General features: G+C 34.7%; 1 protein-coding gene across 2 annotated transcripts in view; it reads right to left on the reverse strand.

Moving 5' to 3' along the window:
- MMP16 (matrix metallopeptidase 16) overlaps positions 1-17,345 on the reverse strand; it is a 378,275-nt gene that overhangs the window by 171,533 nt on the left and 189,397 nt on the right. For both annotated transcript variants that reach the window (XM_067017279.1, XM_059043578.2), the window contains exon 4: positions 576-880. In XM_067017279.1, the coding sequence (XP_066873380.1) occupies positions 576-880 (305 nt within the window). The remainder of the gene's footprint in view (positions 1-575; positions 881-17,345) is intronic.

Below are 17,345 nucleotides of genomic sequence, written 5' to 3' on the forward strand. Positions count from 1 at the left end.
ACTATAAGGATTAGAAAACTGATAGATATGTTGGAATAGATTTGCAAGAATCTGATTTCTATAAATATATCATACAAGAATATGTCAGATTGGGAGACCAAGGAAATGATGAGACAAAAGAGAAGGGGAAAAATTTTACAGATTAGAAAGGTTATAATGGAAAAAAATAAACAGAAAAGATATGGTAGAAGCTACACCACCAATGTCAATCAGGGTTAAGTTTCAAGTGGAAACACTGGAATTAAGTGTAAAAAAATAGCATAATTTACTTAATGCATGTCCCATGACTTGAATACTATAGAAACTTTTAAATGACTCTTTATAGAAAACAAAATTCACTTTAAAGCATTTATAGAATACACTGTAAAGTTCTAATCTTTAATCAAAAGCCATATGAAAAACAATTATTGTCTAATGACTTGTACAAATTCTTGTTGTAAAATGTTATAAAAAAACCTCATGTATTTTTTGGTAATTTTAAAAACAAATTATTTGTTTAGTTTAAGTTAGTAAATCACTTGGGAATCCAAAAATAAAAACAGAAGTATTTACAATGAAAAAAACTATGCACTTACCATCATGATTAGGATTTCCTAGTGTCCATGGCTCATCTGAGTCAAAATGAGTATCTCCCCCAATTCCTGGTCCAGGGAAATAGGCATGTGCCAAAAACCCTCCCTCTCCATCAAAGGGAGAACTGTCTCCATGAAAGCCAGATGCAAAAATGATGGTTATATCCACATCACGTTTGCCATTTTCTAATTCACTGTAGGGAACTTCTTCAAACGTCAGAGGAGTTACATTCTGCCACACGTCAAAAGCACGACGAATAGCTTTACGGGTTTCAGGGTCTCCTACTTTGGGAGTTACGTTCTTTATACTGAAATTTAGAAAATAGGATAATCAGTATGGCTTTATTATATATAATCTGACTTATTATAGATTGATTTATTACATATTTTCCTCTATTCAGTTGAGTAAAAAATTAGAAAAAAGTCTCATATTAAGTAGGAAAGAAATTAATTCCTTCTGTTTCTATAGCTAGATTTCCCTGTGCTGGGTCATTTAATTCTAAGCAATATAGTACTCATCTACCAAGGCTATAAGTGAGAAGATCTTCTCTGCAGAATGGATAACACTGGGGTAATTAGATCAATCAGTCACTTTGTCTCCTGAACACAATAGAAAGGCAGCTTCGCCAAATGATCAAACAGGTGCAGCAGTTTCAAGCTGAAATAAAAAATTCAATTTCTGTCTAGTAATAATTACTTTTAGGGGCACAGTATTTTGTGCACTCATGCTACTTTCAAACAATGTATTTATGCTCTTATCCATGAACAACAAATCAGTGGACACAAAGTTATTTCTCAATTTTTAAAGAAAATGTCATTTAATTACAGTTCCTGATATGCGATTGTTTTCTTATATACTTAATTATTTCTAGTCAAAATAAAACAATGAGAGTGAATAGCTTTTTAATACAAATATTTAACAGTTATATGAATTTAAAGAAGTAACTTGGACATTATTAACTTATTTGCCTTGAGGTTAATAACAAATGGAAAAAGATATAAGTATTTTTCTCTAGCACTCATCAGATATTTCTCTTTTATCACTTATTTTTCTATTTTTTCTAAATAGAACATAAATAAAACAAATGTACATATATGTAAGTATTTTATTTTGTGGTAGTATAAGTTCATACCATCTTTGTGAAAAGTAATGAGTAAATTTCATAGGAGTTATGACTAAGTTTCAGACCACTTCAACCAATAATCTTACACCCGTGAATCCATGAATTTCACTAAGGGACTGTCTTAATATATAGGAGGGTATAATATTCAGGTGAATATTATTATTTTATTATTGCAATGCATTTTTATTATTGCAGCGCAATGATGAAAGAGAATTGGAGGCTAGATGATATACAAATCATGGTGTCTCTATTGCATGCCATAATATACACAGGATTTGAAATTTGAAAGAGCAAAATTTGATTTTGCTGTTTTAAAACTATTTAGCTGTATGTAAAAATATTTAAGATATAATTTCTGGTGGAAAAATAGTATGCAGATTATATTTTTCACACAATTGTAACTATGTCAGGATAATTACAAACATTAGGCAGGAATCATACTGACATAATAATAATGGAATTAATTAATTACTATGAGCCAGGCAAGCATTTCACAATATCTTATATACCCCCTGAGTAACTCAGTGAGATGGACATGTATACCTATGCTACAAAGCAAGAAGTTGAGATTTAGAGGAATTTAAAGAAAATGTAGAAGGGCAGAGCTAGTTTTTCATCCCAAACATTCTCACTCAAGAATCAGTTATATTGAATTCTAAGCTAGGCCACACGTCTAAAACAAGGTTTTCACTATTTTCTAATACATATCATAGACCATACTTACAATGACTATTTGATGATAAATATCATTTACTATACATAAAGAAAATGATGAAGTGAACCAAGTGAAATGGAGTTGGGGCAGGGAGTGTTCCAGGAAGAAGAAATGGCAAGTGAAAGGCCCTGAGGTGGAGACATGCTTGGCAAGTTCAAATAATGGCAAGGTGGCTGGTATAGTTTGAGCAGAGACAGTGGGCAAGTGCCAAGATATGAGGTCAGAAAGGCAACAGAGAATCAAATGAGATAGGGACTTGTTGACCACTGTAAGGAGTTTGGCTTTTGCTCCAATTGAGAGGAAAAAACTGGAGCGTCATGTGCAGAAAAGTGACATTTGACTTATGCTTTAAAGAAATGATTGAGCTTTATGTGGAAAATGCATTGAAGTGGGGCAGGAGTTGGAGTAGGGAGACCCACTGGGAACTCTTGCAAATTTTCAGGTGAGAAATGATACTGCTTTGGGCCAGGGGAGTACGAGTGGACATATTGAGAAATAGTTGGATTTGGATATATTTTAAAGGTACACCTGCCAAGATGTACTGATGGTTGGACATGAGCTCTGAGGGAAAAGGAAGTGTCAAGGAAGACACCATTATTATTATTATTATTATTATTTACCTGAGCCAAAGGATGGATAGAGTAAAAGAATTCATGTCTGCTCAGGGAGAAAGTTATGAAATCTTTTATTGTTTTAGTGTTTTGTTTGTTTGTTTTAACTTTGTATCCAATTTAGTGTGATGCTTTGAACTCTCTTTTGAAAAAGAGTAAACTATATTGGGGCATCAACAACTTTGTTTGGATTGTTAGTCTCTGAATTACTGGTTTTGTTTTCTTTTGTAAAAAAAATTTACTTTATTGAAGTATAGTGATTTACAATTTTGTATTAGTTTCTGGTGTACAGCAAGGCAATTCAGTTTTATATATATATATACATATATATGTATATATATATATATATATATATATATATATATATAAAATAGTCTGTGTTTGCTAATTCCCAAACTCCCAATCCATCCCTCCTCCACCCCCCCTTCCCCTTGGTAACCATAGGTCTGTTTGCTAAAGAATTATTTTAAAAAATTTTTTTCATATGTATTTTTATTTTTTAATTTATTTTTATTGGGGTATAATTGATTTACAATGTTGTGCTAGTTTCAGGTATAGAGCAACGTGAATCAGTTATACATATACCTATATCCACTTTTTAAGACTCTTTTTTCACATAGGACATTACAGAGTGTTCAGTAGAATTCCCTGTGCTATACAGTAGGTTCTTTCTCTTATAAGTTATCTATTTTATATACAGTAGTGTGTATGTTAATCCCCATCTCCCAGTTTATCCCACCCCCCACTTATACTCTGATAACCATAAGTTTGTTTTCTACATTGCAACTCTACTTCTGTTTTGTAAATAAGTTCATTTGTACCCTTTTTTTAGATTTCACATATAAGCAATATCATATATTTGTCTTTCTCTGTCTGAGTTACTTCACTCAGTATGACAATCTCTAGGTCCATCCATGTTGTTGTAAATGGCACTATTTCATTCTTTTTTAAGGCTGAGTAATAATCCATTGTATATATATGTACCACATATTCTTTTTTCATTCCTCTGTTGATGGACATTTAGGTTGTTTCCACGTCCTGGCTATTGTAAATAGTGCTGCAAAGAACACTGGGTTGCATGTAACTTTTTGAATTTTGGTTTTTCCACATATATGCCTAGGAGTGGGATTGCTGGATGATATGGTAGCTCTATTTTTAGTTTTTTATGGAACTTCCATACTGTTCTCCATAGTGGCTGTACTGATTTACATTCCCACCAACAGTGTAAGAGGGTTCCCTTTTCTCCAGCATTCATTGTTTGTAGATTTTTTGATGATGGCCAGTCTGACTGGTGTAAGGGATGACTTATTGTCATTTTGATTTGCATTTCTCTAATAATTAGTGATGCTGAGCATCTTTTCATGTGCTTTTTGGCCATCTATATTTCTTCTTTGGCAAAATGTCTATTTAGATCTTCCACCCATTTTTTGATTGGGTTGTTTGTATTTTTGATATTGAGCTACGTGAGCTGTTTGTATATTTTGGAGATTAATCCCTTGTCAATTGCTTCATTTGCAAATATTTTCTCCCATTCTGAGGGTTGTCTTTTTGCTTTGTTTATGCTTTCCTTTTCTATATTACCTATTTAATGACCGATGAGGCATGTGGATTAATGTTGTAACTTTGAATTTTGTCTAAATTAATTTTCCTTGTAGTCTTTTATTTTCTTTCCACCTTATCAGATCACAGAAGCCCATCATTAGTGGGCAAGTATTTTTATGACACAGTATTTGAAAGAATGTACTACATAATAGGTACTGCTTTAGATGCTAGACATAAAATTGTGAATAAGACTCTGATCTTGTAGAACTTATATATTTTAGTGGTAAGAGATAAACAATAAACAATACAATTATAGATGATTATAAATGAGGGGTGACGAGGTGAGATAAGTAGATGATAAATGGGATTTCAATGACAAAAGGAGCTACGCATGCCAGCACTGAGTTTCCAGCCAGAAGGAATAGTGATCAGCACAAACAAACGTGGCCAGTTCAGAGAATGGGACTGCTTTTTGAACTGATGTAAAATGAATGCTCAGAACAGTGGTATGAGATGAAAGAGAATTGGCAGGGAATGGGTTATGTTCTGTGAAAGGAAACCACTGGAGAGTTTTAAGCAGAGACGTATCCTGGTATTTTTCCAGTTTACAAAGATCACTGCTTCTGATGAAAAAAGACTAGGGGAACAAGATTGGAACCGATAAAACATTTTGGAAGTTTGAGCAAGAGAAATTAGAGAAATGTACTAGAGTGGCTCTCATGGAGATATAAAAAATTAGACAAATTCAGTATACATTCTGAGGATATTGTTAATAGGAATTAGTGTTGGATTTAATGTGTAATGGAGAAATCATTTTATATTCAAATAAAGGGTAACCTTACAGCAAAGAAAAATGAAATCATGTTAGTATGATATGTATATAAGTACACAGTGGTTCTGAGAAAAATGAAGTAATATAATATAATAAAGAATAATAAATGCAGAGTACCATTTTGACTTGAAAACACATCACTGTGTTTTTCAAAGCTATGTACTGATGAATTTCCAAAATGTGCTTAACTACAATATTTGTGATGTCATTAATAAATACAAGACATAAGTATATTTTCAAATTATAGTTTTCTCCTGATATATGCCCAGGAGTGAGACTGCTGGATCATATGGTAGTTTTATACTTAGTTTTTTAAGGAACCTCCATACTGTTCTCCATAATGGTTGTACCAATTTACAGTCCCATTTACATGCACTCCAGTATTCGTTGCAGAACTATTTACAATAGCTAAGACATGGAAGCAACATAAATGCCCATTGACAGAAGAATTGATAAGGAAGATGTGGTACATGTATACAATGGAATATTACTCAGCCATAAAAAAGAATGAAATAATGTCATTTGCAGCAACATGGATGGACCTGGAGATTATCATACTAAGTGAAGTAAGTAAGAGAAAGACAAATATATGTGGAATATAATAAAAATATAATACAAATAAACTTATTTACAGAATAGAAACAGACTCAGAGACCTGAAAATCAAAATTGTGGTTACCAGAGGAGAAATGTGGGGGAAGTGAAAGATTGGGAGATTGGGACTGTCATATACACACTGATATGTATAAAATACATAACTAATAGGGACCTACTGTATAGCACAGGGAACTCTACTCAGTATTCTGTGGTGACCAATGTGGGGAAATAATCTGAAAAATAACAGATATACATACATATGTAGATAGCTGATTCACATTGCTGTACACCTGAAACTAACACAACATTGTAAATCAACTATAATTCCATAAAAATTAAAAAAAAAAAACAAGACACATTAGTGTACTTCAGAGTTAGAGCTGGAATTCTGAATTAGGTACACACAAAAACCAACTTAGAAATGTTATGCCATTGAGAGATGTTCTGTATTTACTCATAACTGAAATAATAAAGAGCACAGAGACATCATATGATATTAAGAGTAAACATTGTTATTCTTAATATTCTAATATGTAATACACAAAATTGTTAATATATACTTGCAAAATAAAGACAATACTATAAAATAAATAAAATGAAGGTTATATTTGAAAAACAAACTAATTTAATTTTAAAGTGCTTTTACTTTGTCTTTTTTTGTGGAAATAGAGTGGTTATAGTGAACATATTTTCCATTTTAATAAGACAATTGTTTCCATTTTTTGAATTCTCTATTGGTTTTTTTCATTATGCTATTTCACTGATTCTTTTAAACCTTCAGTTTGGTAAATTTTGTAACATTTACCTAAAAAAATAAAAAATATTATTATTATTAATTTTGTGTGTGTGTGTGTGTGGTACACGGGCCTCTCACTGTTGTGGCCTTTCCCATTGCGGAGCAGAGGCTCTGGATGCGCAGGCTCAGCAGCCATGACTCACAGGACTAGCTACTCCGCGGCATGTGGGATCTTCCTGGACCAGGGCACGAACACGTATCCCCTGCATCGGCAGGTGAACTCTCAACCACTGAGCCACCAGGGAAGCCCCATAAATATTATCTTTATCAATCATGTCTTATACAACCCTGCATAATAAAATTGATGAAGTGGGCAATTCAAGATATCATTGTTCATCAGAATAATTGGTACTGAAGGCAAAGTATGTTAAATTATTTTTAAGGTTACTGTGTAAGGTCAGGATTCTCTAGTTTTAATTTCATTGAATCACCACCAATTCATTTAATAAAACAATTATGTACTAATAATGGAGTATTTCCCTTTCAAGTTTTTAATAGAGTGATGACTGTTTTCCAAAATTAGAGTATTAATTTATCTCTAACATGAAAGTAAGGAAAAAACTAAATATTTTGGTTTTGGGTATTACATATTCAAAGTTAAAGAAGCTTGAACTCTGCTTTACAATTCTCAATAGCAACACATAAATTTCTCCATGATAAGTGAGATATTAAGTTTACTTCACTATTTCTAGGGTAATTTTTTAAAGTGTGAGAATTTGACATTTAGAGAAACAGTAAATCTGGGGAGAAAGAGGCTTATTAACAAAACTCTACCAAAATATGTATGTGTTTTCTTTACTTATGGAACTGTAGAATTATTTTGCTTCATTAGTTCTGTAAAATAAATTAATATGAAATGTAAAATTATCAAATATTTGTTCATTTGAATGGAAGTTATGGGAAATGTGTAACAAGGACATTGCCAAAGGTTTCATCATCTTCAAATCAAGTAAACTCTGTTTAGGTATTCAGGAGACAGTACATATTACCCAATGCCTAAAATTACTATGTAAAGTCAGAATTCTCTAGTTTCAATATCATTGGATGCATACCAATTTCTTCAATAAAAATTCTACATACTAATAATGCCTCTTTCCCCCTAAAATTTTGATACAGTGATAAATCTTTTTCAAATTTTGGGTACTGTTTTATCTCTAATTTTTAAAGTAAGAAAAAATAAAACTGAATACTTTGGTATTTAGTTAAGATACAGAAGTTATATGATATACTTATGTCAAGATATTTTGGTATGACCAGGGTTAAATACCATTTACTCAATTCAATAAATAAAAATAGTTGTTCAGAAAAGCATACTAACATTTTATTAAAAATGATTAGCAACTAAATGGAATTTATCATAACTAGGGAAGTAGACAATTGCTAAGAATATAAAAGAATATAAACTACATATTTAAATTATTAGCAGATCCTTATTCAGAATGTATTAAAATGTGCTATCAGAGTAGAACTAAATAGACTAATTTACTTTTACCCATATTAAGTTTGTATAGTTGATGTGACTTCACTTTTTTTTAAATACAAGAAATCATCACAGTGGAGATTGACTATGGAGTCCCTCTAGGAAAGCTAACATTAAATATTTGACTATTTCCAAAGATGATAGCTTTCCAGGTAGGGTAGACCTAGGTACTTATTACTTTGAGTCTTATTTAAATAGTTTTTGTTTCTCAGCTTTTTGTGTATCCTCTGGATACACAAGTTTGTCAATAGGATAATCAAGTTCAGTGAGCTCATTGGGTTTAGAGAGAATGGTGAGAAATATTTCTGGGGAGGAATTTCTTATTCTTTAGCAATTTCTAGCTTTCTTTTCTCTGCATATATTGTTAAAGTAAAATAATAACTTCTAGGGTTGTATCCTTAATAGTCACAGATGCATGGATTTAAAATCAAGGTTAACTAAAGGAAGAATTTACTAGAAAAATCAATAGTAATTAATTTAATATAATATAACAATATTATCAGATCCACTAATATATTATGAATACTCATTAATATACTATAATTTTTAAAATAGATGCATCTGGCAGTTGATTACCTATCCCATTGGTCATTTATTATATAAATTATTATTTTGGGGTTTATATTTTATAAAGAAAAGGAACTTAGGCTAAATCTACTTTATATAATATTCAGTAAATCTGAGAAATGAATATATACTTGATAAAAAATGATGTTACTCATTAAGATCCTATTATTATTTTGAATAAAGTTTAACCAAAGCCTACTAAAAATTCATTAATTTACTCAACAACTATTTTTTGAGGACCTAATACACAGCAGACACTCTACTAGGTGCTGGGGAGCATAAAATGAATATGTTCTCTGATGAAATGAAGCTTCTGTATGGTTTTGAAGTAACATACAATATACTATTTTACAATTTTTCACTTACATATCTGTCTCCCATACTAGACTACATTCTCCATGGGAGCAGGGGACTTGCCTAACTCATCCATCTATTGACAGTTCTGCCACATAATGCTGTTCAATAATCATTTATTGAATGAAAGACAACTAATTATCCAAGAAGCAAAATTTGTCAAAAGGAAATTGATCATAAAAATTCAAGTACGAAATGAATGGTCACCAGTACTTGTATTACAGTTATAACCAGCATGTATATTATGCATCAGCCAAAGTTATATCCCTAAGAATAAGTAAATGATACAACCTCAGAAGTTCCCATTTCTAGGCATCAAACACTGAGGTCATTTAAGTGGAAGGCATAGGGGCCTAGACATTCCCTTTAAATGGACTGATTATAGAAAGTTCCTTCCAATCCCACATTTTAAAGATAGGAAGAGATCTTAAAGTTTTGTAATCGAACTTCCCAACCATTCCACAAATGTTCTCTAATTTCCCTGACAAGTGAATAAATTTCCTGGTTTATATGTTTCCAATGATGAAAAAAGAATTGTAGGATGGATGATTTAATCTTCTGATAGCTCAAAATATTAGATTTCTCTTAAAGCCTTTAAGTATTTGAAAATAGGGCTTCCCTGGTGGCACAGTGGTTAAGAATCCACCTGCCAATGAAGGGGACACGGGTGCGAGCCCTGGTCTGGGAAGATCTCACATGCTGTGGAGCAACTAAGCCCGTGTACCACAACTACTGTGCTTGCACTTTACAGCCCACGATCCACAACTACTGAGTCTGTGTATCACAACTACTGAAGCCCACATGCCTAGAGTCCATGTTCCACAACAAGAGAAGCCACAAGAGAAGCCACTGCAATGAGAAGCGCATGTGCCGCAACAAAGGGTAACACCCGCTAACTGAAACTAGAGAAAGCCACGCAGTGACAAAGACCCAGTGCAGCCAAAAATAAATTAATTAATTTTAAAAATATTTAAGTATTTGAAAATAACAGGAAATTTCTCCCTTAAATATTCTTTCCATCATATTAAGAATACTTGGCTCTAATATTGAGCTCTTCCTCATGCAAACTGCATTCAAGATCTCTTAGTATTTTGATTTCTTTTTAGAAGTGTACATTAATTTGCCAAGAAGCAGCAGAAAATGTGGTGGCCCAAAGAGAAAAGGATACATCAAGTAAGGCATGGCCAACAAAACAAAGAGATAAAATTAGCATCTCCACTGCTTTGAACACTTTGTTTTCTATAAATCTACAATGGACATTCTAGCTTTTCTTTTTGAGCCACATTATACAGTTGGCTCATAATGAGTTTGCAATCAAATAAAACCTAGAGTCTACCACCCCCATTCCAATTACTGTCTTTATTCTGTAATGGCACATTCTGTAATCATTTTGTGCTCCAATGTCATATTTTGTATTTATTTTCCTAAATATAGTAAAAAAAAATGTAGTAGCAAATGATACTATTTACTACCTATTATATACAAGGCAACTTCTTTTTTTTTTTTTTTTAATTTTTTTTTTTTTTTTTTTTTTTTTTTTTTTTTTTTTGTGGTATGCGGGCCTCTCACTGTTGTGGCCTCTCCCATTGCGGAGCACAGGCTCTGGACGCACAGGCTCAGCGGCCATGGCTCACGGGCCCAGCCGCTCCGCGGCATGTGGGATCTTCCCAGACCGGGGCACGAACCCGTGTCCCCTGCATCGGCAGGCGGATTCTCAACCACTGCGCCACCAGGGAAGCCCAAGGCAACTTCTTAACACCTTATATATATTAACTTTAGAAGGTAACATCTTTAGCTCTCACTCCCAACTTTCTTTTATCCTGTTATAATATTTTCAAGAATTTCTGGGATTTGTCTGATAAATTAAAGGAGTTAAGATAATAATCAGCATTTATTAAGCACCATGTTTCAAGCACTATGCTGTTTTTTTTTTTTTTTTTTTTTCCCCTCCTATCTGACTTAATTGTTTCCTAAGCCTTGTGAGGTAGGTATTGTTACAATACTCACTTTACACACAGGGAAAATGAGACTTGGAAAAATAAGTAACTTGATCCTGGTTGTACAGGTAGCAAGTATCAGAGCCAGAATGAAAATCCATACTTTTCTTACTCCAAAACTCTTGATCACATTATGTGCATGTCAATAATCAAACATTAAAAATAATCTGGAAGTTTACAGGGATAAAAACCTAATTATTTGAAAATTCAAAACTAGCTGAGACAATTGTCAGTATAGGGATACAACATAAATGGAATTATGATCAGTTCTGAACCTAATGGTTCTTAGTTTCTCTCTTTCTTTTAAAATTGAATGGTGTAGGTAGTAACTAAGGATGCAGAGACACTAAACAGGGTACACTGTCAAGAGTTTGGAAATAAGGTCAGAAAAATAATAATATCTGAAATGGAAAAAATAAATATAAATATACATAGTTGTGTAAGCTTTATAGGTCTAAAATTGATTATACTTTAATCCAGTTGGTATTTATTGATTTTTCTATGGTATGAGGTAAGAACCTAATTTAATTTTTTTTCCATATAGATAACCAATTATCACAGAATAAGTTAATAAATAAAATAGCCTATTTTTTCCCCACTGATCTACAAGGACTGCTCTGGCATAAATCAATTTTTTAATACATGAATGGTCTATTTCTGTGATCACTTGTCTGCACCGTTGGACTATTTGTCTATCTCTGTGTTAACACTACATATTGCCTTAATTTGTACTCATTTAAAGAAAGTCTTCATATCTAGTAAGTGGGAACATTTTGATTAATATTGGACCTTCACTAATCCTCAGAGATTTTTGAGTCAGTTTGTTAAATTATATAAAAAATATTACTGGGAATTTTGTTAAAATTGCATTGAATTTGTGGAAGATCAGAACTTTAATTATATTGAGCCTTTCTATTAAGAGCAAAATATATCTCTACATTTATTTTTGGTCTTTTTATGTCTTTCAATAAAAGTTCCTAATTTTCTTCTTAAAGGGCTTACACATCATTTGTAGATTTATTTTTTACTCATACTTTTGTGTCTACTTTAAATGTCATTTTTGTAAAGATTATACTCTGTGTGTGTGCCTGTTTACTTTGTATATTGATCTTGTAAAAAATTTCCAGTTTCTGCTCTGACATGTAAAGAGCTTGGAAGTTGTCATTCCCAACCTCACAATAAGACAAAAAAGCTGAGCAAACAAAAACTAAACAATACTTCTTAGCTGCATCAGAGAATTGCACTTACAGGGCAAACTTTCACCCCCAAAACTGGAGACAGAGAAGAGTATGAAGAATCAGAAGCAAAAGTCCCTGAATCACTCCTGTCTGATATAGTAGAAGAAAAGAAGTAAAAGGCTATGATAATATTCTGGGTACAAGATCCCCCAAAGTCAAGCCCACCTAAAAAACTGAGATTTAATCACAGGATTATAGACTGCTTCCTCACCCCAATACTTTACACTACACCAACAAGGCTCAGTATACTAACAGTGGATTACAAATTAGAAAGCTGCAAGACACAAAGTCTGTTTAAGAAAGAGCTTCTAGGGTATTCAGAGACAACACAGGAAACAAAAACTAGGCCACTAGAAGAAAATGAAGCTTCCAACACCTACAAGAAAAAATAAACAGCCAAACTCCTAACCAGATGAACATGAAAATTCACACTAAAGGCTTATTACCTCAGTTTCATGACCCAATACATTACATCTTGTTTCAACAAAAAAATTAATAACATGCTAAAAGTCAAGAGAAAACACAGACTGAAGAGACAAAAGAAGCATTAGAACCAGACTCTTTATGCCAGAGATTTTGAATTATCAGACCAGAAATTTGAATTAAATATTATCAATATCCTAAAGGCTCTAATGGAAAAAGTAGACAAGAAAAAAACAACTGAGTAATATAAGCAGAGAGATGGAAACTACAAGAAAGAATTAAAAGGAATGCAAAGAATAATATATATATATATATATATATATATATATATATATATATATAAACAGAAATGTCTCTGATAGGTTCATCATGAGACTATATATAACCAAGAGAAGAATCAGTGAACTTGAAGATAACTCAGTAGAAACTTCCCAAATTGAAAAGCAAAGGAAAAAAAAAAAAAAAAAAGGCTGGAAAACAGAACAGAGCATCCAAGAACTATGGGACATTTAAGTTTAACAGAACATAATGAGAATACTAGAAGGAGAAGAGAGATATGAACAGAGACATATTTCAAATAATGTCACACACCAAACCACAGATGCAGGACTTTCAGAGAACTAAATCTACATGCAGGCATATTATATTTAAACTGCAGAAAACCAAAGACAAAGATAAAACTTTGAAAGAAGCTGGGGGGGGGCGGGAAACACCTTATCTACAGAGGAACAAAGATACCAATTCAATTAGACTTCTCCTCAAAAACCATCTAAGCAAGAAGAATATGATCCAAGCAAGAAGAATATTGATATGCTAATAGAAAATGGTAATATATACAATGCTCAATACGACCAGAAAAGGTAGAAAAAGAGGAAATATAAAAACAAAAGCAAGGGAGGAGAGAAGATGGCAGAAGAATAAGACATGGAGATCACCTTCTTACCCACAGATACATCAGAAATACATCTACACGTGGAACTGCTCCTATGGAACACCGGCTGAATGCTGGTGGAAGACCTCAGACCTCCCAAAAGGCAAGAAACTCCCCCACGTACCTTGGTAGGGCAAAAGAAAAAAGAATAAGCAGAGACAAAAGAATAAGGAGGGAGCTGTGAAGGAGGAAAGGTTTCCATACACTAGAAGCCCCTTTGCAGGCACAGACTGTGGGTGGCAGAGGGGGAAGCTTCGGAGACACGGAGGAGAGCTCAGTAACAGGGTGTGGAGGGCAAAGCGGAGAGATTCCTGCACAGAGGGTCATTGCTGACCAGCGCTCACCAGTCGGAGAGGTTTGTCTGCTCACCCGCCGAGATGGACGGGGACTGGGAGCTGAGGCTCGGGCTTCAGTGGGATCCCAGGGAGAGGACTGGGGTTGGCTGTGTGAACACAGCCTGAAGGAGATTAGTGCGCCACGGCTAGCTGGGAGGGAGTCCGGGAAACTCTGGAGCTGCCGAAGAGGCAAGAAACTTTTTCTTCCCTCTTTGCTTCCTGGTGTGCAAGGAGAGGAGATTAAACACGCTGCTTAAAGGAGCTCCAGAGACTGGCATGCAGCTGCTGAAGAGACAACAGACTTTTTCTTGCCTCTTTGTTTCCTGGTGCGTGAGGAGAGGAGATTAAGCACGCTGCTTAAAGGAGCTCCAGAAACGGATGCAAGCCGCAGCTATCAGGGTGGACACCAGAGACAGGCATGAGACCCTAGGCCTGCTGCTTCCACCACCAAGAAGCCTGTGTGTGAGCACAGGTCACTCTCCACACCTCCCCTAATTGGAGCCTGTGCAGCCCGCCACTGCCAGTGTCCCAGGATCCAGGGACAACTTCCCTGGGAGAACGCACAGCGCACCTCAGGCTAGTGCAACGTCATGCCGGACTTTGCTGCCACAGGCTCGCCCTGAATCCGTACCCCACCCTCCCCCCGGCCTGAGTGAGCCAGAGCCCCCGAATCAGCTGCTCCTTTAAACCCGTCCTCTCTGAGCGAAGAGCAGACGCGCTCAGGTGACCTACATGCAGAAGCGGGGCAAAATCCAAAGCTGAAACCCAGGAGCTGTGCGAACAAAGAAGAGAAAGGGAAATCTCTCCTAGCAGCCTCAGAAGCAGCAGATTAAAGCTCCACAATCAACTTGATGTACCCTGCATTGTGGAATACCTGAATAGAAAACGAATCATCCCAAATTAAGGAGGTGGATTTTGGGAGCAAGACATATTAATTTTTTCTGCTTTTTCTCTTTTTGTGAGTGTGTATGTGTATGCTTCTGTGTGAGATTTTGTCTGTATAGCTTTGCTTTCACCATCTGTCCTAGGGTTCTGACTGTCCCAGTTTGTTTTTTTTTTACTTTTTAAAAATTTTCTTAATAATTACATTTTCTTTTTTATTTTAATAACTTTATTTTATTTTATTCTACTTTATTTTAGCTTCTCTCTTTCTTTCTTTCTTCCTTTCTTATTTTTTCTCTGTTCTATTCTGAGCCATGTGGATTAACGGCTCTTGGTGCTCCGGCCAGACATCAGGGCTGTGCCTCTGAGGTGGGAGAGCCAACTTCAGGACACTGGTCTACAAGAGACCTCCCAGCCCCATGTTATATCAAATGGCAAAAATCTCTCAGAGTTATCCATCTCAACACCAAGACCCAGCTTCCCTCAATGACCAACAAGCTACAGTGATGGACACCCTATGCCAAACAACTAGCAACACAGAAACACAGCCCCATCTATTAGCAGTGAGGCTGACTAAAATCATAATAAGGCTACAGACACCCCAAAACACACCACCAGACATGGACCTGCCCACCACAAAGACAAGATACAGCCTCATCCACCAGAACAGAGGCACTAGTCCCCTCAAACAGGACACCTACTCAACCCACTGAACCACCCTTAGCCACTGGGGACAGAAACCAAAAACAATGGGAACTACGAACATTCAGCCTGCAAAAAGGAGACCCAAAACACAGTAAGGTAAGCAAAATGAAAGGACAGAAAAACACACAGCAGATGAAGGAGCAAGGTAAAAACCCACAAGACCTAACAAATGAAGAAGAAATAGGCAGTCTACCTGAAAAAGAATTCAGAATACTGATAGTAAAGATGATCTAAAATCTTGGAAATAGAATAGAGAAAATGCAACAAACAATTAACACACACTTAGAAGAACTAAAGAGGAAGCAAGCAACACTGAACAACACAAGAAATGAAATGAAAAATACTCTAGATGGGATCAATAGCAGAATAACTGAGGCAGAAGAACGGATAAGTGACCTGGAAGAAAAAATAGTGGAAATAACTACTGCAGAGCAGAATAAAGAACAAAGAATGAAAAGAACTGAGGACAGTTTCAGAGACCACTGGGACAACATTAATCGCACCAACATTCGAATTATAGGGGTCCCAGAAGAAGAAGAGAAACAGAAAGGTACTGAGAAAATATTTGTAGAGATTATAGTTGAAACTTCCCTAATATGGGAAAGGAAATAGTCAATCAAGTCCAGCAAGCACAGAGAGCCTCATACAAGATAAATCTAGGGAGAAACACCCCAATACACATATTAATCAAACTATCAAAAATAAATACAAAGAAAACATATTAAAAGCAGCAAGGGAAAAACAACAAGTAACACACAAGGGAATCCCTATAAGGTTAAGAGCTGATCTTTCAGCAGAAACTCTGCAAGCCAGAAGGGAGTGGAATGTCATATTTAAAGAGATGAAGGAGAAAAAACTACAACCAAGATTATTCTACCCAGGAAGGATCTCATTCAGATTTGATGGAGAAATTAAAATCTTTACAGACAAGAAAAAGCCGAGAGAGTTCAACAGGATGAAACCAGCTTTACAAAAAATGCTAAAGGAACTTCTCTAGGCAAGAAACACAAGAGAAGAAAAAGACATACAAGAACAAATCCAAAACAATTAAGTACATGATAATATGAACATACCTATCGATAATTACATTAAATGTAAATGGATTAAACACTCCACCAAAAGAAATAGACTGGCTGAATGGATACAAAAACAAGACCCATATATATGCTGTCTACAAGAGACCCACTTCAGACCTAGGGACACATACAGACTGAAAGTAAGGGGATGGAAAAAGATATTCCAGGAAGATGGAAATCAGAAAAAAGCTGGAGTAGCAATTCTCATATCAGACAAAATAAACTTTAAAATAAAGACTATTACAAGAGACAAAGAAGGACACTACATAATGATCAAGGGATCGATCCATGAAGAAGATAAAACAATTGTAAATATTTATTCACCCAACATAGGTGCACCTCAATACATAAGGCAAATACTAACAGCCATAAAAGGGGAAATCAACAGTAACACAATCATAGTAGGGGACTTTAACACCCCACTTTCACCAATGGACAGATCATCCAAAATGAAAATAAATAAGGAAACACAAGTTTTAAATGATACATTAAACAAGATGGACTTAATTGATATTTATAGGACATTCCATCCAAAAACAACAGAATACACTTTTTTCTCAAGTGCTAAT

The sequence above is a fragment of the Kogia breviceps genome, chromosome 17 (assembly GCF_026419965.1).
Source record: "Kogia breviceps isolate mKogBre1 chromosome 17, mKogBre1 haplotype 1, whole genome shotgun sequence".
Lineage (NCBI taxonomy): Eukaryota > Metazoa > Chordata > Mammalia > Artiodactyla > Physeteridae > Kogia > Kogia breviceps.